The sequence below is a fragment of the Pristiophorus japonicus genome, chromosome 6, assembly GCF_044704955.1.
Source record: "Pristiophorus japonicus isolate sPriJap1 chromosome 6, sPriJap1.hap1, whole genome shotgun sequence".
NCBI classification, from domain to species: Eukaryota; Metazoa; Chordata; class Chondrichthyes; family Pristiophoridae; genus Pristiophorus; species Pristiophorus japonicus.
Window position 1 is genome coordinate 18,729,461 of NC_091982.1, and position 22,529 is coordinate 18,751,989.

Genomic DNA, 22,529 nt, shown 5'->3' on the forward strand with positions numbered 1-22,529 from the left:
AAACAGGCCTTACGCCCTTATTTGCATTTGCATCCACTTAGATCAGGATTGTAGCATACCTGCAAGGAGGTGGAGCTAAGGTTCAGATCACATCTGATCATTATTGTCACTGGATGTGCCATTTTGGTGCCGCAGGTGTCCTGCTGATTCAGACCCAATGAAGATAGTTAGCAACTGATATTGCCACACAGGTTTACCAAGGCCTGAGGAAATGCCATCTTGCTGGGTGTGGCCAGTTGGTCTACACTGACTGTTGATTACCCTTGCATGCCCTCTTTCATGCTGTGCCTTTCAAAGCCTGGTGTAGTATGATTGGGATGTTTTCAAGGAAGCATCCAAGATTGAGGCTAGTTAAATGTTCATGTACCTTAGTGGTGCCATCAGTATTGAATGTCCCAACTTCCTTTGGGAAAAGGCACTAATTGTCTGCCAAAGCAAAGTATGTTCACCTCTGTTTGCAGATGTGAGTGTGTGGGTGCCGGTGATTGGGCAAAGAGCATCCCTCACCTCACCTGACCAGCCTGGCATCCCTCTCTAGGTCTTCCTCTTTTTGCAAATCTATCTGATGGAGAACTTTGGGAAACCCGATAGTGTCAGTAATGGTATTGTCGGGGCAACTTCTTTGTAATAATTGGCACAATAGCTCACAAGAACTTAAGTATCACTAAACAAAAAACTGAAAATGGTCAAAAATGACAAAAATATGAAGAAATGAGTTAACTTACCTGGATCCATTAAAGATTCTATCACTGAAACGGATTCTATAAAAACCCTGGATGCTTATTTTAATTGGGCATCCTTCAGGCTTGACGCCTTATATGTCCGAATGACCGGAAATGGTTTGCAGATGGATATGTTGCAAAACACACAAGTTTATGAAGTGCTCGTCTATTTGAGGTAGTCAATTTCAACACTGTTGGTCATGACCCCAGGGGCACAAAGTAGATGGAGTTCCAATGGGATGGAAATCCCGACCATTTTCCCACCTGCCCAATTTATGCTGCAACAATAACCTAAACGTTGGCAGGCTATATTTCTGTGGAGAACATCACAACTGAGCCTGACCCTGTCCTCACCTAACAACCAAGTGCATTAATCCATTGACTCCTGCTGGAAAGTGCCTGTGTGTGAATTTTAGGTGAGAGTAAGATTGGGCTCAGATGTAATATCCCTCTATCATATAGCTCACCTAACTCATTATACCATAGACATCTACCAATTCCCTAACACTTTGTGTGAAGAAATATTTTCTGATATCAGTCCTAAAATTGCCTTTTGCCAGTTAGTTAGTACCTTGTCATGTAGACATGGTTTAACTTGACCTATTGCTTGAGATTAACTTTCTATTCTTTTTAATATTTTATATACCTCTATAATGTTCCTTTAAATTGCCACCGTTCAAATCCAAAAAGTCCAACTTTTTCTTGCCTTTCTTTGGAACTCAGTCTCTGACACTAAGATCAATTTCCTGACCCTTTGCTGCACTATTGTTTCTCCTGTGCCTTGCTGACTACAATTGAATGCAGTATTCAAGCTGTGGTTTGTCCAGAGCACTATTCAGCTTCAATAAGTCAGCCTTAGACTTTTATTCTCCGATTTGACATTATAGTTGAAACTTAAGTGTATAATATAGTCTGACACTCCAGTGCAGTACTCAGTGAGTCCTACATTATTGGAGGCGCTGTCCTTCAGGTGAGATCCTAATCTAAGACGCTATCTGCCTATTCCAGTGGCCACGAATGGTGGAGGGGAGGAGGGTGGTATAATGCTCTGGTCACCCCCTGAGCAAAGGGATCGATCCATCTCTCTCGGCATACCAGCCACCACTACCACGCTGAGTCCCCAGTGAACCTCACGAGCCTCTGCCTCGGGCACAGAAGCAAGATCCATTCCTTACAAAGCAACCACGTAACTCCAGAAATGGCGCTGATCTGAAGAAATCGGGTTTTTGCTGTTTCCTTGGGTTGGTCTCCTGCTGAGGTTATCTGTAAGTAGCTTGTGATTTGTGTGCCTGATTTGGAACAGAAAAGATTCTGAAAGTAGGCCCAGGATCAAGATTTGGGTCAGAGTTTTTTCTCTCGATTTTGTGCCGGATTGCCATTACACACCCACGTCACTTCTGAGGACGATTAATATCAGTTTTACCTGACACTTTTGTATTGGACTGAAAAACCAAATAGATTTACGCATAGAGCCTTTTTCAGCAGTAGAACAATGCAGCCAGTTGTTGAAGTCAACACAAATAGCACAGGAGTTTTGAATAAACTCCTGAAAGAGGTAATCAGAAAAATCTGTTGCTTGAGTTCTTACGAAACGTGTTTCTGTGCAGACTTAAGTGATAGTAGATTATCCTAATCCCTACTGGCTGTACGCATATTTATAGAATTTGTGTCTTGAATCCTTGTCCATTGCAGCTCAGTAAAAATTGTAACAAATTGAATATCAGAAATGTTCAAAACTTGCACTTTGAAATGTAGTCTTGCCTTTTGAAAAGTCAGTTTGCCAGTCTAAGACAATACTTGCACAATAGATTGCAGCTGTATCAATTCATGCACAAACGGCCTGTGTTACACCGCCCAAAGGAGTTGATGAGGGCTGTCCTGAATATATTGTAACATTGATTAATTGCCAGAGAAACAGAATAAGTGTTTATCTAGCACTTGCTCATTGTGTTTCCACAGATGTTATGTCTGTTGATAAGCAACCAGCTTGACTGACTGACTTTCTGATATGCTTCAGAAAAGGCCACAGGAACAATAGCCGATTTGCCAGCGTGCACTGCAGCAGCCACTTTAAGGATGGTATTTTTTTTTTTTTAAACTTTTTAATGTAATACCCAGAGCAGCCATATACTATGGGCAAAAATAATTCTAAAAGTCAGCCCAGGATAGAGAGTTTTGAACATTTCTGTGGGGATTCTCCTGATTGTCCGCTATAATTTTGGTGGAAGATCTGTAGAAATCCTGGAGAAATGGTTTATATGTTTTTTTTCTCTGAGGTTTCCGCAGATCTTCTGTCGAATTTCCGGCAGACAATCAGGCGAACCCCTTTGGAAATTTGAGCTCTTCATTTTTATCACAGTTCTAAAACATCACTTGCAGTGGAACATGTGCAGTGGAAAGCAGGGTTCACAGGAACCCTTTGGGGTGGCACTACTGCTAATAAAACATCCCATTGATTTTTAAAAATTCATTGTGCATATATGTGAATATATTAGTAGTGATTACTGTGACTCTGTTTTCTAGGATTCAACGATGTGAAAATTCCAATCTGGGCGTTTGTGTTAACAGTTTTACTCATCGTATTGTTTTTTTCTGTGATCATTATTTGCATCGTGTTGAGGACAAGGATCAAGACAGGTAAAAGTATAGGCGACTTAGAAAATAACTGGCTAAGAATAGCTGTGGTCCATCCATGCTCAGTTAACAGCCAGGGTGGCAGGTGTGGCACTGCATTTGACCGTGGCATCCTCGGGCTAGAAAGAAGAAAAATGAGCCTGCTCATGATCACTATCGAGCAAGGCCTGCTGGAAAGTGCATGCGTATGGATATCAGGTGGGGACAAGATCGGTCTCCGCTCTGATGCCCCCACAGTCGACTAGCCTGATGATAGTCACTGTTAAGGCTGGAGAATAAAGAATAGCTGTCCTCACCCATGGAGCCATATTCCAACAATAATCAGCCTCTTTAGGAGAGGAGGGGAGAACATGGGAAAGGCTGGAGTAGAGGAAAAACTCCAGATGAGACTATGGGGATCATTTTCTGAGTATGCCGTGGTGGCAGGGGACTTCAACCACCCACAGCGCATAAAGTGGAACTGCCATCCATTCATAGAGAACATCACAGACTGCAGACCTGTGATTTTCTGATCCATGCTGGCATGGGCAAGATTTCCTGTTAGTGCGTGCTTGGAAGATTGTCCTCATCACTCGTTTTCTCATGACACACTTCAATCTTTTTCCTGAAACACCCTGAAATAAGTCACTGAGAATTTTTGTTGCCCCCTTTCTGTACCATTTATAATGTATTCTTTGTCTGGCATGGTGACTAAAATAGAACACAATGGGGATGGTAATATGGCCTGCTCATGGCACCACTGGCACAGGACAAGTATTCCAGGCACCTCATTGAATAAAGTGCAGTGAGTCTATTTGCATCATTTTCTACCACAAATGGTATGCCCCCAAGGACATGCTGAGAGTGCTAGGGCCACATTGTTGAGCAGCCCAGCAGCCAGTAAAAGTCTCCCTGTTGTGTGCTGTGCACTTAATGGCATGGGATGTCCAGGGTGTGCATCAATGAGCATGGGGCGGGAGGGTTACAGAGGCACTGGGTTCAGGGTGGGCAGGTGTAAAGGGTAGGAATGCTGAATATTTTATAAAAATGTCAGTGGTGACCTTCCCTTTAGTGGGCACTGCGTGGCTGCAGTGCTGCTCAGATGTTCCTGCTGCATTACGAGTGGACACTTTATTTGCATGGGACTCATGGGTCTAATGAGCATAACACATGCTTTATGAGCAAGCCCCCATTCCCTTTGCAGTTGCCGCTGATTATCATGGGCACATTGTAGGCCTAAAGTTTCCGTGTCCAATTTTCTAGGGAGTGACCATCTGCCATTGTGTTTCCTGCTGCAGTACCATACATGTGGTGTATCCAATGCAGTGTAATGCCTTGGCATAACCGTTGACAATTTCTGCACTCCTTTATTCTGGCTAAAAATCCTAGCATCCTGTTGGATGTTTGAATTGTTTTGCCATATTGTCTGGATATTGAAAGAGACAAACTCTCACTGTTCCTAGCAAATTTTTTCTAAGTTTCTCTGCTGATTCAGTCCCATTCATTGGATATTTGTTGGTTATTGTGTATTATTACAAAGAATTGTAACACTTACTGTAGTCTGTTGTATTCAGATTCTAATTGAACCTCGGCTCTTTTTTTTAGGGCACATCTATGAATCGCCAAGGTAGGTTCATTGCTCAGGAATTACCTATAGGTTTAAATGTCTGAATAAGTCAGATTCCATTTTTATTACATGGGATTCTGGAACTTTTGCTTGAGTTTTGGGAATTGCAGCCCACGATTATGGCTCAGAAATCCCGGTCTCCCCGCATCCGTACAGACCTGGGAAGGCATCGCAAAAGCCGGTTGCGTATGCGCTGAAAACTGGCTTTTCCGATCTGTCAAGCTGGAGCCTCCACATCTCTGGAGCGAGGACATCCACATGGACAAGATTGCGGTATTTATCCATATCTTGCCCAGCGGATGTCCTGAAAACTCTTGTGCCTGATAAAAGCCAGGCGCATAGCCTACTTTTTACAGGTGTAAGAGTTTTAAAACACACAAACATATTAAAACAAAATTTAAAAAACACATTTTATTGTTTAAAAACCCTGCTCGCTACAGTAAGTTTATTTTAAATCATAATTAAAAAAACTTTATTAAAAAAATAGAATTTTTTTTCTAAGACATTTATTAACTTTAATTTCAATCCTCTTATCAATGCTAATATATTACCCCAACCCTGTGAACTTTTTTCTTGTGCAGTAACCTTTTATGTGGCACCTTATCGAATGCCTTCTGGAAATCCAAATACACCACATCCACTGGTTCCCCCTTATCCATCCTGCTCGTTACATTGTCAAAGAGCTCCATCAAATTTGTCAAACATGATTTTCCTTTCACAAAACCATGCTGACTCTGCCTGACTGTATTATGCTTTTCAAAATGTCCTGCTACTGCTTCCTTAATAATGGACTCCAGCATTTTCCCAACCACAAATGTTAGGCTAACTGGTCATAAGAACATAAGAACATGGAACAGGAGTAGACCATCTAGCCCCTCGAGCCTGCTCCTCCACTCAGCAAGATCATGGCTGATCTGGCCGTGGACTCAGTTCCACTTACCCGCCCGCTCCCCGTAACCCTTAATTCCCTTATTGGTTAAAAATCTATCTATCTGTGATTTGAATACATTCAATGAGCTAGCCTCAATTGATTCCTTGGGCAGAGAATTCCACAGATTCACAACCCTCTGGGAGAAGAAATTCCTTCTCAACTCAGTTTTAAATTGGCTTCCCCATATTTTGAGGCTGTGCCCCTTAGTTTTAGTCTCCCCGACCAGTGGAAACAACCTCTCTGCCTCTACCATGTCTATCCCTTTCATTATTTTAAATGTTTCTATAAGATCACCCCTCATCCTTCTGAACTCCAACGAGTAAAGACCCAGTCTACTCAATCTATCATCATAAGGTAACCCCCTCATCTCTGGAATCAGCCTCGTGAATCGTCTCTGTACCCCCTCCAAAGCCAGTATATCCTTCCTTAAGTAAGGTGACCAAAACTGCACGCAGTACTCCAGGTGCGACCTCACCAATACGCTGTACAGTTGCAGCAGGACCTCCCTGCTTTTGTACTCCATCCCTCTCGCAGGAAACTGGTCTATAGTTTCCTGCTTTTTATCTGCCTCCTTTTTTAAATAGGGGCGATACATTTACGATTTTCCAATCAGCATTACATTTGGGTTTTTTCAATCCACTGGGACCACTCCAGAATTCTGGGAATTTTGGTAGATTACAACCAATGCATCCACTATCTCTGCAGCCACTTCTTTTAAGACCCTAGGATGTAAGCCATCAGGTCCAGGGGACTTGTCCACCTTTATTCCCATTATTTTATCGAATACTACTTCATTAGTGATTGTATTAAATTCCTCCCTCCCTATAGCCCCTTGATTATCCACTATTGGGATATTGTTCGTGTCTTCTACCGTGAAGACTGATACAAAATATTTGTTCAACGTCTCTGCCATTTCCCTGTTCCCCAATTTTAATTCCCCAGTCTCATCCTCTAGGGGACTAACATTTACTTTAGCCACTCTTTCTTCCTTTTTATGTACCTTTAGAAACTCTTACTATCTGTTTTTATATTTTGTGCTAATTTACTTTCATAATCTATCTTCCCCTTCTTGTTTTTTAGTCATTCTTTGCTGGCTTTTAAAAGTTTTCCAATCCTCTGGCCTCCCACTTGTCTTGGCCACATTGTATTCCCTTGTTTTTCAATTTGATACTATCCCTAATTTCCTTATCTGGGCACGGATGGTTATCCTTTCTCTTACAGTCTTTCCTTCTCATTGGGATAAAATTTTGTTGAGTTATGAAATATCTCCTTAAATGTCTGCCACTGCACATCAACTGTCCCATATTTTAATCTTTTTTCCAGTCCACTTTAGCCAACTCCACCCTCATACTTTTGTCGTCTTCAACTTTCTCACCCTCCAACTGAATTGGAAATTGAACCATGTTATGGTCACTCATTCCTAGAGGATCCTTTACTAGGAGATTGTTTATTAATCGTGTCTCATTACACAGACTCAGCTTTTAGTTGCCCCTCCTAATTGCCGCCTTTGGGTTGGTATACATTTCTTCATGCCATTACTTAAGGGACGTTTTACTATGTTAAATGTGCAATATAAATGCAAGTTGTGTTACAAAAGCAAAATACTGCAGATGCTGGAAATCTGAAATAAAAACAGAAAATGCTGGGAATACTCAGCATCATTGGAGCGAGAAATAGTTAATGCTTCAGATCAATGACCTTTCATCAGAATTAGAAAAAGTTAGCGATGTAACTGGTTTGAAGCAAGTATTGAGGCAGGGAAAGGACAAGGGGAGGGAAGAACAAAAGGGATGATGAACTGTGATGGGAGGGAAGGCAGGAGAGATTAAATGCCAAAAGGGATGATGGTGCAAGGCAAAAGGAGGTGATGATAACGGGACAAGTAAAGAAACAAAAGATGGGTCTAGAGGAGGTGTATATGGCAATAGCAGAATCCTTACCAATGGCTGCTGTCTGGAAAAAATGGGAGCAGTGGTTATGATGTGAAATTGTTAAATACAATGTTGAGTCTGGAAAGTGCCTAATCGAAAGATTAGCTGCTGTTCCTCAAGCTTCCAAACTTTAATAGAGCAGTGTAGGAGGCCACGGTCAGAGTGGGAGTGAGGTAGAGAATTAAAATGACAGGCAATCAGTAGCTCAGGGACAGAATTGCAGACTGAACCAGCAATTATCGAATCTGTTTGGTCTCTCCAATTGTGAGCAGCGAATACAATATACTAAATAACTGTTTCACCTGGAAGGAGTGTTTGGGGCCCTCGATGGTAAAAGGGCAGATGTTGCATCTCTTGCTCTTGCACAGGAAGGTGCCATGGGAAGTTTTGGGGGTGATTGAAGAGTGGACCAGGGTGTCGTGGAGGGAGAGGTCCCTTTTTGACGTGCTGAAAGGGGAGGGGAAGGTATGTTTGGTGCTGGCATCACGCTGGAGGTGGTGGAAATGGAGGATGATCCATTAAATGTGGAGACTGGAGGGATGAAAGGCGGGGACAAGGGGAACCCTTGGTTCTGGGTGGGAGGGGAAGGGGATGGACATGGTCGAGGGCCCAGTCAACCATGGTCGAGGGGAATCCTCAGTTGAGGAAAAAGGAAAACATATATGAAGCACTTGTATAGAAGGTGGCATCATCAGAACAGATGCGACTGAAACTGGGAGAATGGAATAGAGTTCTTTCAGGAAGCTGGGTTGGAGGAAGTGTAGTCAAGGTAGCGGTGGGAGTTGGTGGGCTTATAGTAGATATTAGTTGACAGCCTAGCCCCATAAATAAAGAGAAGTCGAGGAAGGGAAGAGTCGGAGATGGACCATATGAAGGTGAGAAGGGTGGAAATTGGAAGCAACCTGTTGGGCACACAACTACTTTGGTGCAACCATTCTTATATTCCTATTGTTTCTTTGAATTTGTACTCCTGTTTGTTATGTGCATCCTTGTACTTCTCCTAAGTGCTCTCTGCGTTGCAGAACGTCATCCGTCATCCCCCCTCCACCCGTGACTCTCTCTTTCTCCCACCCCACCCCCCCCCACCCCGGCCCAACACGCTCTCTCCCCCCCCGCCCCCCGACTCTCTCTCTCTCCCCCCGCTCCCCCAACGTGCTTCCAGCCCACCCTGGCTAAATCACATCTCAGCTTAGTAAAATTGGCTTTCCCAATTGAGAACTTTTATTTCTGGTCGATCTCTGTCCTTTTCCATCATGACCCTAAATCTAACTGAATTATGATCACTAGCACCAAAATGCTCTCCCATTGAATACCCCTTCCACCAGCCCAGCTTCATTCCCTGAAACTAAATCCAGAACCGTCCACTCCCTTTTTGGGCATGCTACATGCTGGCTAAAATAGTTAGCCTGAATGCATTTTTGGAATTCTGCACCCTCTATACTTTTCACACTAATTCTATCCGAGTTAATATTCGGGTAGCTGAAATCCCCTACTATTACTGCCCGATAGTTTTTGCACTTCTCAGAAATTTGCCCAAATATTTGCTCTTCTATCTCTCTCTGACTGGGGGCCTAAAGTACACTCACAGCAGTGTGATCACTCCCTTTTTGTTCTTCAATTCAACCCATATGGCCTCATTTGATGATCCTGCTCACATATCATCCCTCCTCACAGATGTAATTGTTTCTTTAATCAATACTGCGGCCCCCCTCCTTTTTTTATCCCCCTCTCTATCCCGTCGGAAAACCTTGTCACCAGGAATGTTGAGCTGCCATTCCTGCCCTTCTTTCAGCCATGTCTCAGTAATAACTAGAATATCATACTCGCAGGTGTCTATTTGTACTCTTAGCTCAACTGCCTTATTCCTTAGACTCGTTGCATTGAAGTATATACCATTTAGCACCGGCAAACTCCTTTGTCGTCTATTTTTGAACTTTTGTTTCCTCTGCCTTCCAAATTCACTTTCTAATGTTTTGCTTTCCAATATCAGCTTTGCTTCTCTTCCTTTTGAACGAAATCTCAGGTTCCCATCCCCCTGCCAAGCTAGTTTAAACCCTCCCCAACAGCATTAGCACCCCCCCGCCCCCGCCTGCGAGGATATTGGTCCCGGCTCTGTTGAGGTACAATCTGTCTGGCTTGTACAGGTCCCACCTCCCCCAAACTTCAAGCGCTAGGCATATTTATTTTGGAGAAATGCAAGCTTGGAGGGAATTTGATTGAATTTTTAAAAATGAAGGATAGATTAGCTATTTGAAATAGAAAGGGATGGTGGGACTAAACCTTGTTTGTACCTGTAAAATCTGAAGGCACAAAGTTATGCTAGATGCCAGTGAGAAATTATATTTTGCACAGTCATCGACCTCTGGGACAAACTGTCATGTATTCAACTATCAGTGTAACCCATGTATAAGCTGACCTAAGTTGTACACCTTGAGAACATTGACCACAAGGGGGTGAACTTGTGAGAGACACTCCTAACCTGGACTTTCAGGTATAAAAGGGGAAGCTCCACCCACCTTCATCACTTGAGGTCTTGGTAATAAAGGTAACTGGTCACAGAGTGACCTTCTCGCAAATATGGGCCTCGTGTGTATTTATACTGTATAATAAGGACATATCACAAACAGCTGAGGCTATGAGTCTGGGGTTGCTACACAAGGGAACTTGACCAGCTCTTCAGAGGATGGGAACAATTTTCCACTCCCCAACCATAATTCTTTGGAGGAGAGCGTGCAGTTCATTTTTCTTTATCCTCCCCCAGCCTAAATGTGTAAGGCAGAGTGCACTCAAAGTAACCTCATCTGTATTTTCAGATTCAGGCCACTTTACTAGGCCTGATGTTCCACCTTGTGCCTTGCAGGGCATTGTGCCTGGGAGTAGGGTAGTAAAGCCAACCACTGTGACAAGCCTAAGGCCTGCAGTACCATACTTTGGGACCTTCTGGTTGCTGTTCAAAACAGCAGCCCAAAGGCTCACACCACAGATCCTGGTCGTGTTTAATCTAAAAATGAAGCAATTACCCTCTAACTCCCTCCAAAAGTCTGCACTCAGATTTCAGCAGCCTGGTATGGAGTAAGGCCCACTATCAATGCTTGGCCCAATCAAAGAATCATAGAAATTTACGACATAGGAGGAGGCCATTCGGCCCATCGTGTCTGTGCCAATTGAAAAAAAGCTACCCAGCCTAATCTCACTTTCCAGCTCTTGGTTTGTTGCCTTCCAATTTGCGGCACCTCAAGTGCATATCCATTACATAGAATTACATATGATATATGACACTGAAACAGGCCATTCGGCTCAACCAATCCATGCTGTTTATACTCCACTCGAGCCTCCTTAAATCTATCAGCATAACCCTCTATTCCCTTCTCCCTCATATGCTGGTCTAGCCTCCCCTTAAATGCATCGATACTATTCACTTAACCACTCCCTGTGGTAGCGAGTTCCACATTCTCACCACTCTATGGGTGAAGAAGTTTCTTCTGAATTCCCTATTGGATTTCTCGGTTACTATCTTATACTGATGGCCTCCATTTATGTTCTTCCGCACAAGTGAAAACATTCTCTCTGTATCCACTCTTACCAGAACCTTTCATAATTTTAAAGACCTCTATTAGTTCACCCCTCAGCCTATTTTTTTCAAGAGAAAAGAGACCCGGTCTGTTCACCCTTTCCTAATATGTATACCCTCACATTTTTAGTATCATCCTTATAAATCGTCTCTGCCCTCTCCAGTGCCTCTATATACTTTTTATAATATGGTGACCAGAACTATGTGCATAAGTGTGGTCTAAATGTAATATCTCCAAGTTTTCAGATGACACTAAGCTGCGTGGCAGTGTGAGCTGTGAGGAGAATGCTAAGAGGCTGCAGAGTGACTTGGACAGGTTAGGTAAGTGGGCAAATGCATGGCAAATGCAGTATAATGTGGATAAATGTGAGATTATCCATTTTTGTGGCAAAAACAGGGAGGCAGGATATTATCTGAATGGTGACATTAGGAAAAGGGGAGGTGCAACGAGACCTGGATGTCATGGTACATCAGTCATTGAAAGTTGGCATGCAGGTACAGCAGACGGTGAAGAAGGCAAATGGCATGTTGGCCTTCATAATGAGAGGATTTGAGTACAGGGGCAGGGAGGTCTTGCTACAGTTGTACAGGGCCTTGGTGAGGTCACACCTTGAATATTGTGTACAGTTTTGGTCTCCTAATCTGAGGAAGGACATTCTTGCTATTGAGGGAGTGCAGCAAAGGTTCACCAGACTGATTCCCGGGATGGGAGGACTGACATATGAAGAAAGACTGGATCGACTGGGCTTATATTCACTGAAATTTAGAAGAATGAGAGGGGATCTCATAGAAACATATAAAATTCTGACGGGGCTGGACAGGTTAGATGCAAGAAAAATGTTCCCGATGTTGGGGAAGTCCAGAACCAGGGGTCACAATCTAAGATAAGGGGGTAAGCCATTTAGGACCGAGATGAGGAGAAACTTCTTCACCCAGAGAGTGGTGAACCTGTAGAATTCTCTACCACAGAAAGTTGTTGAGGCTAGTTCGTTAGATATATTCAAAAGGGAGTTAGATGTGGCCCTTACGGCTAAAGGGATCAAGGGGTATGGGAGACAAAGCAGGAATGAGATACTGAAGTTGCATGATCAGCCATGATCACATTGAATGGTGGTGCAGGCTCGAAGGGCCGAATGGCCTACTCCTGCATCTATTTTCTATGTTCCTAACGAAGGTTCGATACAACTTTAGCGTAACTTCCCTACTTTTCAATTCTATACCTCTCGAAATAAACCCGAGTGCTTGGCTTGCTTTTTTATCGCCTTCATAACTTTTATTGATTTGTGTATTTGTACTCTGAAATCCCTTTGTTGCTCTCCCCCACCTCGACTCATACCCTCCAAGTCATAAATAACCTCCCTATTCTTCCTACCAAAATGTAATACCTCACATTTATCTGTGTTGAACTTCATTTGTCAATTATATGCCCATTCTGCAAGTTTATTAATGTCCTCCTGTAATTTGTTTCAGCCCTCCTCAGTGTTGACTATCTCCACCACCTCCCCCCCCCCCCCCCCTCCCAAATTTGGTGTCATCCGCAAATTTAGAAATTGTGCTTTTGATTCCAAAGTCTAAATTGTTAATATAAATTGTGAACAACAGTGGTCCCAGCACTGGTCCTTGTGGAACACCACTACCTACCTTCTGCCACTGTGAATAGCTACCTTTTACCCCTACACTCTGCTTTTTGTCTTGAAGCCAGCTAGCTATCCATTCTGCTGCTTGTCTCCTGACTCTGCATTCTCTGACCTTGTTCATCAGTCTATTATGGGTTAATTATCGAAGGCCTTTTGAAAATCAAGATAAATTACATCTTCTGCATTACCATTGTCTATTCCCTCTGTAACCTCTTCAAAAAATTCAGTGAGGTTGGGCAAGCAAGACTTTCCCTTTTGAAATGCACACTAACTATTCATTATTATACTTTTGGTTTCTAAATGTTCTTCTATTTTCTCCTTTAGTAGGGCTTCCATTATTTTTCCCAACGCCGATGTTAAGCTGATTGGTCTACAATTTTCTGGACATGTTCTATCCCACATCTTAAATCTAGGTATTATGTTAGCTATCCATCAGTCCTCTGTCACAACATCTTTTTCTAACGAATTATTAAATATGTATAGTAATGCTTCTGCTATCTCTTCCCTAGATTCTTTTAAAATGCATGGGTGCAATCCATCCGGATCAGGGGTTTTATCCTCTGAGTTTGATTAGTTTATTTAATATATCCCCTCTTTTTATTTTAAATGCAGTTATCTCATTACTAATCTCATCATTTAATGTCATGTCCTCCACCTCCACTTTTTCCCATTCTATCTTTTCTAAATATGTTATGCCCTGCAATGTTTAATTCCCAGTTCTGATTTTTCTGTAGCCATGTCTCAGTAACACGTTCTATGTCTGGTTCCTCGTAACACATAATTGCCTCCAGCTCCCCTGTTTTATTACGGACACTGTCCATTGCTGTACAGACAGTTTAACACATTTTTAATAGGATTTCTTCTCACTTTATGTTTAACCATCTTTTTTGACTCCTGTTCTATAACTCTTATTTATTCCCTTGCCATCAATGTCCTAAATTTATTTCCTATGCTCCCTTTTCATGTTTTGTTTATAGTTAGGCTGGTTATGTTTCATTAGATCTACCCCGCTCCCCCCCCCCCCCCCCCCCCCCCCCTTCCATCTTACTGGTTTACAGCATTTGCCACGCCCCTATTTACCCTTTCTGCGAGGACACGGGTCCCATCCCGGTTCAGGTGGAGCCCGTCCCAGAACTGGTGCCAGTGTCACATGAAAAGGAATCCCTCTTTCCCCCGCCAGCCCTTTAGCCATATGTTAATTCTCCTGACCTGTCTGCTTCTGTGCCAATTTTCATGTGGCTTGGGCAATAATCCAGAGATTTATTACCCTCAAGATCCTGCTTTTTAAATTTAAAGCCTAACTTCTGATACTCTTTCAATAGGACCTCCTCACTGTTCCTACTGATGTCATTTGTTCCAACATGGACCACGACAACTGGATTTACCCCCTCTCTTTCGAACCGCTGTGAGATATCCCTTACCCTGGCACTGGGTAGGCAGCACATTCTTCAGGATTCTCGTTCTTGGCTGCAGAGGACGCTATCTATCCCCCTAATTATAGAGTCCCCTATCACTACCACATTTCTATTCTTTCTTCCCCCACTTCCCCCACCTCCCCCCACCTTGGACAGCCTTCTGAGACATGGTGCCTTGGTCTGCAATGTGACTGTCCTCCCTGCAGTCTTTCTCCTTGTCCTCACAGGTAGCGAGTACATTGTACCTGTGAGGACAGGACCAGTGTCTGTGGGACTTCCTTCTCAACCTCTCTTAAAGCCCCGCTATCTGACTCCCTAACAGTCACACTCTCCTTTCCTGAACCTGTGCTTTCCTCTAGGGTGTGACTGTATTCTGGATAAACCTGTCCAGAAATTCCTCCCCCCTCCCTTATGTGTCGGAGTATCTCCAACTCGCACGGCAGCACAATGACTGAGCCGGAGAGATTCGAGGTGGGGACATTTCCTGCAGATGTGTTTGCTCGGGACAGGCTCCCTGTCCACAAACACTCTCATACTGCAGTCCAGACACACAACCTGCTCTGCCATATCTTAGTCTATCTAGTCTTGTTTTATTTATTTATTTAGTTAAAGTCTTTATTCAATGATTATTTATCGTTATATTCATTTAACTACTTAAGCTATAAATTTAATACAATAATTTATAGTTTCCTGCACCTAATTTAAACCACTGTCCTAGGAAAGAGAAAATAAACCTTAATACTGCTGTCCTGTGACCTCACTGCGTGTTTTTTTGGAAATTGTCGAAGGTTATGCCACTTCCAATTAGGCCCTCGTCTCTGAATTCCCACTCTTTCCAAATTCCCAAATAAAACACTTTGTTCAAGTGCCCTCTGTTTAATCCCGCTCTGTGCAGACCAGGTATTTTTTTTTTTATAAAGTATTTTAAAATGTGATGAGGGTTTCTGCCTCTACCATCCTTTCAGGCAGTGAGTTCCAGACCCCCACCGCCCTCTGGGTGAAAGAAGTTCTCCTCAACTCCCCTTTAATCCTTCTAGCAATTACTTTAAATCCATGCCCCCAGTGTAATGTATGCACCTGTGATTATGCTCACAAGTTTGCATTGTGAGTGGCTTAGCCAGTCATGTGATGTTCACAAGACTCAATAAAACCCCAGTCAGTTGGGTCTAGGTCATCCACGATGAGGTATGCAGTTGTGAGCCTAGTGGATGAACTGGTAATGTGTAGCGTGATTGTTAAACCCTGGTTAATAAACCAATTAATTCTTCATATCAATGAGTTGCTATGAGTTCTTAAGCAAAGAACCCATGAAGCAAATACATTACAACTGGTTATTGGCCTCTCTGCTCGGGGGAATAGGCTTTCATATCCACTGTGCCTAGGCCTTTCATAACTTTATACGCCTCAATTAAGTCTCCCCTCAGCCTCCTCTATTCTAAAGAAAACAAACCCAGCCTATCCAAACTTTCCTCATAGTTAAAATTCTCCAGTCCTGGCAACATCCTCATTAATCTCCTCTGTACCCTTTCTAGTGCAATTTAGTGCTGTAATGTGACCAGAACTGTACACACTACTCTAGCTGTAGCCTAACTTAGTGTTTTATACAGTTCAAGCATAACCTCCCTGCTCTTGTATTTTGTGGCTCAGTTAATAAAGGAAAGAATCCCGTATGCCTTCTTAACCACCTTGTCTACCTGTCTTGCTACCTTCAGGGATCTGTGGACCTGCACCTCAAACTCTCTTCCTCTACACTTCTCAGTATCCTACCATTTATTGTGTGTTCCCTTGCCTTGTTGGCCCTCCCTAAATGCATTTCCTTACACTTCTCCAGATTGAATTTAATTTGCCACTCTTCTGCCCACCTTATCTTCCCCACTATCAACCACACGACCAATTTTTATATCATCTGCAAACTTCTTAATCATGTCCCCTACAATACAGTTTAAATCATTGATATATACCACAAAAAGCAAGTCACCTAGGGGCCGAAATTGCCCTCCGCCCGATATGGGGCGTACTTGCCATTTTTTTATATCCATGGGGCGGAGTGTAAAGTGATTTTCAGCTCTTTAATTTTTTTGTGTGTCGGTGCGGAGTTCCAGGCGGCTGCAGGAAGGAAGCGCCGTTGGGTCGGGTCAGCCGTCACTCCGAGTGCACTGATGACATCAGCGCAATGTGGGCATGTCACATCATCCCTCCCCTTCAGTTAAAGGGGAAGGCCTCTACAACCACTTTAGTGGCATCCACTGGGTTACCAGGGAGGGTTTCCGTCTGGTACCCAAGAGGAGGAGGGGGAGGGGGGGGGGGTACCACGGCTGCCATTGTCGGGCCGACTTAGGAGTCGGCTGACAATTAAAATAAAATGGCAGTCGCGGCAGTGCGCCCTCCCCTTTAAGGACGAACGCGTCACCCAGCCACGAGAAACTTCCTGCCAGGGTAAGCTGTCAGTGGCACAGACCAGCGGCCGATCCACTCCCGTGGGGCAATTTCCCACGCGGGGCGGAGAGGGGGTTGCCGTTGGTCGGTGTCGCGCCCGATGGGGTGGGAAGACGGCCGGGCGGTCCCGTGCACCGCTCCAAAATTAAAGGAGGGCAATTTCAAAAATGTCGGCTGTTCTGTGCCGACCGAGCGGTGAGTGCTTTCCACACCATTGCCATCTTTTTGAGGTGATAATGGCTCTTTTAAATAAAAAAAAAAAATGGCAATTTTGGCCCCCGAGTACTGAGCCCTGTGGAACCCCACAAGAAACAGCCTTCCAGGCACAAAAACACCCGTTGACCATTACCTTTTGCTTCCTGCCACTGAACCAGTTTTGGATCCAACTTACCACTTTGCCCTGGATCCCATGGGCTTTTACTTTCGTGACCAGTCTGCCATGTGGGACCTTATCAGAAGCCTTACTAAAATTCATATACACTACATCAAACGCACTACTCTCATCGACTCTCCTTGTTACCGCCTCAAAAAATTCAAACAAGTTAGTCAGACACGACCTTCCATTTAAAAAAAAAAACAAATCCATGCTGACTGTCCTTGATTAATCCGTGTCTTTCGAAATGAAGATTTATCCTGTCCCTCAGAATTTTTTCTAATATTTTTCCCACCTCCGAAGTTAGGCTGATTGGCCTGTGATTACTTGGTCTATCCCTTTTTAAACAATGGCACAACATTAGCAATACTCCAGACCTCTGGCACTATGCCTGTAGCCAGAGAAGATTGGAAAATGATGGTCAGAGCCTCTGCTTTTTTCTCTCTTGCCACTCAACAATCTGAGATACATTTCATCCAGGCCTGATGATTTATCTACTTTCAAAGATGCTAAACCTCTTAACACTTCCTCTTATTCTATGTTTATCCCATTTAATATTTCACAAACCTCCTCCTTAACTGCATCGCCCCTTGCTTCTGGAAAGACGGACACAAAGTATTCCACCTTCACAAATCATCGATATATGTCACAAAAAGCAAGAGTCCTAGTACTGAGCCTTGCGGAATCCCACTGGAAGCAGCCTTCCAGTCACAAAAATAACCGTCGGCCATTATCCTTTGCTTCCTGCCTCTGAGCCAATTTTGGATCCAAAGCCACTTTCCCTTGGATCCCATGGGCGTTTACTTTTCTAACCAGTTTGGGCCTCTGCTAAGTGGAGACCCTGGAAAACGAGGCAGGAGCCATTGTAATAGCACTTCTGTCTCATTACTCTCAAGGTGAAAGCATTTTACCTCCCTCCTAGAAACCCACAGAAATCTCCAAGTAACACAAAGGGGCAGAAACCCAGCATCAAGTTCTCTGCCTTTGCTTTTTGCCTGAAGTATAAGCATTACCTGGGCGCAAAGCGGAAGGAAATCAGCCTGAACATTTCCAGTTATGGGGGCTAAATTGCCAATTAGCTGTGATTAGACGAGGCATGGGAAAGTGCGGTATCTTAGAACTTGCTTGATTACTTCAGAGATTTGGAGATAAAATTTCCTAGAGCTTTTTATTAAATTGGCTACAATTTTATCCCTCTGTTTTTGTCTCCCAGATAAAAGCATGGTTTGGGGACGGATGAATAGTGTGCTAAGCAGCACCATTGACTGGTTGGGGATGGATTAATGGGCCTGATGGCCTTTTCTTGCCTTTATGATTGTATGGTTGTATGATCATTTCTATAGCCTTAAAAGATGGTTGATTCACATTGGATTTTTTTTAATTTCAGTGTCAGGTATGTATGTTTCCCACATCAGGCACCAGTGAACATGGTCTTGTATGAAAGTGATGAATATGAAGTGATGACGAAAGAGAGCGAATATTCAGAAATGTCTCCGAGACCTGCATGTGCCTTTGGACAACCAGAGGCTTCAGTGTGAAGAATAACATCAGTTTTCTTCCTATGCAGCTTCAGAAGAATACAAGTTTAAAATTATAACACCACACTCTGTTTATTGCAGTATTCAACTCCTAAAAGAACTGGCAAAACTAATTGTTCCATTTTTAAGTTATAAGACAAACAGAACACAGGTTGAGCAGTTTCTGAGTCTGTTGCTTCTCACAATTCCAGAAATGTAGCCTGCCTTGAATAATCCCAATGCAGCTTCAAAGACCTTTTCAATTTTTCAATTGTATCTACTACTTTAATGAAGGTTGCGCAGACTCTTGGTGGGGTATAGTTGCATGGACCCTGGTAGTCTTATATTTGCTCAAATGGCTACTATTCATTACTCTGGTTGTTGAATTTGACCAACATCATGGAGAGCATCACAGCCAAGCCTGTTACTGTGCTCACCTGACATCCACATGTGTGCACATTCCAACAAATGTTATTGGATAGTGGCCAGGACCAGGATCCCTATCTAATTGGTTCCTCTATCTAACTCAGAAATGTTAAGGCCAGTCATAGATTTTAAAAGGCTCAATTTCATTACATTCTTTATTTTCTTACATTAATAGTTAAGCTGTAACAAGACCTTCCTATGTTTAACTAGTGCATGTTTTCTTACCAGATTATGTGAAGAGATTTTTTTTTAAAATACCGTTATTTTAGACAAGCATTTCATTGTATTTTATAAATTACTTTTACAATTAAAATCACTAATTTTCTGTTTGCCTGTGATCATTAAAATTGGTGTATTTGTCAGCATGGTGTCCTCTCATCTTTTACAGTATTAATCTATCAGTAACTCCCTGTTGGCCCAATTGTTCACATTTACTGCAAGAGCATGAAATTAATAGATGCTTGTCTTCCACTTTGTCCCTAAATGCATAAATAGCACTTCTTGTAACTTTTGGGCCTTGAACATATTTGCACCCAAGGACTAAGGATGTGCACAGCCTATCTGACTTGCTCCATGAAGCTCAAATTAATGTCTTCACTTGATGTCTGCAAGTATACACTTCAACAGGGGTCAGTTGATAATGATCAGAACAACCACAAAAACAACTTGCATTTATATAGCACCTTTAATATAGAAAAATATCCCAAGATATTTTCACAGCAAAAAAACTTGGTCAAAGAAATTGGTTTTAAGGAGGAGAAAGGCAGAGAAGTGTAGGAAGGGAATTCCAGAGCACAGGGCCAAAATGGCTAAAGGCACAACCACCAATGGTGGAGTGAAGGGAGTGGGGGATGCACAAGAGGCCAAAATCAGAGGAATGCATAATGGAAGATTGTAAGGCTGGAAGAGGTACAGGGAGGGGTAAGATAATGGAATGGTTTTAAACACAAGGATGACAATTTTAAATCTGAGATGTTTGGGAACCAGCGAACACAGGCATGGGTGGGCAGAAATTGATACAGGGTAGGATATGGGCAACAGATTATTCGATGAAGTTTATGGTAGCAGATGGGAGATTGGTCTGGAGAGCACATTCAAAATAAATACTGATTGCTAGTTATTTTGTTCACCTTGATGTCTTTAAGTACAATAAAAACAATAAACAGTAGAGGTATGTTGATAACTGCAACAATAGAATTAAATTATGTTTGCATTAAAGTTAATGAAATCAAAGTGGTAAATTACTTTGCATATTGCATGCCCATCACTGCAAGATCCTTTGGAATAAAATAACATGATGTCTGGAGAAGTAGGATTATTAATGGTCTGATGATGCTTTTATTTTCAATTTTCTCCCCTTTTCTGAAGATGTTGGCTCTTGCTGGATATAATTCCATAGACATCGGAAAGTCTCCATTATGTCATTCTTTTGGTGTGAGCCTAAACAGTGAGTGTCAACAGACTATTCAAATTTGAACGAAGCAACACAGCTAGGCTATAAATCCTGTTCTCACCTAACATATACACACTCCACTTTGTAGTAGCTCATAAATTATCCTGCCCATAGAGGTGATGAGATTGTAGCCCAAAGCATCTGCATTCTTGATGGAGGCAGACGAGTATTGTGGCCTCTGTCATGAGGGACTATGTTGAAGGTGGCCCTGGAGCTGCCATTCTTTCCAAGGCTGACTCCAGGATGTGTTCTATTGCCTGACGTAGTTTGGGGAATCCTCCATGCTCGCCACTTTCATGCTCAGAAAGCATCCTTTTAAAAGCTGAACTTCTGTGATTGAGTTCTCTGGTCTCAGCAGCTGCAGATGGAGGCTACCTCACCCTCTGGTGAGGTTCCCCTTCCTGCTTCATCATCTTGTTCCTGTTCCTGTGCTCTGTTTATAACCTGATGTGCTGTTCTCTTTCTGTCTTGCCTAAGTGAGTTGCAGTGATGGGGTAGAATCATAGAAATTTACAGCATATAAGGAGGCCATTTCAGCCCATCGTGTCCACACCGGCTGACCAAGAGCTATCCAGCCTAATCCCACTTTTCAGCTCTTGGTCTGTAGCCCTGTAGGTTATGGCACTTTAAGTGCACATCCAAGTACTTTTTAAATGTGGTGAGACTTTCTGCCTCTACCACCCTTTCAGGCAGTGAGTTCCAGACCTTCACCACCCTCTGGATAAAGAAATTTCCCCTCATATCTCCTCTATACCTCCCCCCCCCCCCCCCAATTACTATAAATCTATGCCCCCTGGTTGTTGACCCCTCTGCCGAGGGAAACAGATCCTTTCTATCCACTCTATCCAGGCCCCTCTTAATTTTATACACCTCAATCTGGTCTCCCTTCAGCCTCCTCTGTTCCAAAGAAAGCAGGCCCAGCATCTCCAATCTTTCCTCATAGCCAAAATTCTCCAGTCCAGGCAAAACATTCTTGTAAATCTCCTCTGCACCCGTTCCAGTGCAATCTCATGTTTCCTGTAATGTGGTGACTAGAGCTGCACGCAGTACTCCAGCTGCGGCCTAACCAGTGTTTTATATAGTTCCAGCATAACGTCCTTGCTTTTGTATTCCATGCCTCGACTAATAAATGCAAGTATTCCATATGCCGCCTTAAGCACCTTATCTACGTGGGCTGCTACCTTCAGGGATCTGTGGACCTGCACTCCAAGGTCCCATTGGCCCTCTACACATTTCAGAGTCATGCCATTTAATGTGTATTCCCTTGCCTTGTTAGAGCTCCCCAAATGCATTACCTCACATTTAATCCGGATTGAATTCCATTTGCCAATGTTCTGCTCACCTGACCAGTACATTGATATCTTCCTGCAGTCCACAGCTTCCTCCTTCATTATGGTCGAGTGCGGTCAGTGCTTCGATGCTGGGGATGTTGGCGTGATCGAGAACACTGACATTGGTGCATCTGTTCTCCCAGGGGATTTGCAGGATTTTGCGGAGACATCGTTGGTAGTATTTCTCCAATGATTTGAGGTATCTACTTTGGCATCGGGCGGGCCACGTTCGCGTGCTTGACATAACACTCCCAAAGCAAGCGCTCTACTTGGAACTTCTACTAGAAACTCCTACACGGCACACGAGCCCCAGGTGGGCAGAGGAAACGATTCAAGGACACTCTCAAAGCCTCCTTGATAAAATGCAACATCCCTACCGACACCTAGGAGTCCCTGGCCAAAGACTACACTAAGTGGAGGAAGAGCATCCGGGAGGGTGCTGAGCACCTTGAGTCTCGTCGCCAAGAGCATGCAAGCGCAGGCAGCGGAAGGAGCGTGCGGCAAACCAGACTCCCCATCCACCCTTTCCTTCAACGCCTGTTTGTC

General features: G+C 43.3%; 1 protein-coding gene across 10 annotated transcripts in view; it reads left to right on the top strand.

Annotated features, from left to right (window-relative positions):
- Positions 1-19,541, top strand: part of LOC139265577 (V-set and immunoglobulin domain-containing protein 4-like) — a 51,648-nt gene extending 32,107 nt beyond the window's left edge. For 4 of the 10 annotated variants that reach the window (XM_070882678.1, XM_070882675.1, XM_070882677.1 and 1 more), the window contains 3 exons: positions 3,246-3,359; positions 4,941-4,962; positions 18,644-19,541. In XM_070882678.1, coding sequence (XP_070738779.1) covers positions 3,246-3,359; positions 4,941-4,962; positions 18,644-18,794 — 287 coding nt within the window. In that variant the 3' untranslated portion in view covers positions 18,795-19,541. Of the gene's footprint in view, positions 1-3,245; positions 3,360-4,940; positions 4,963-11,634; positions 11,717-13,356; positions 13,446-14,354; positions 14,465-18,643 lie in introns of those variants that run through there. The other 6 variants (XR_011593581.1, XR_011593583.1, XM_070882676.1 and 3 more) reach the window with 6 other exon arrangements.
- The last annotated feature ends 2,988 nt before the right edge of the window (positions 19,542-22,529 follow it).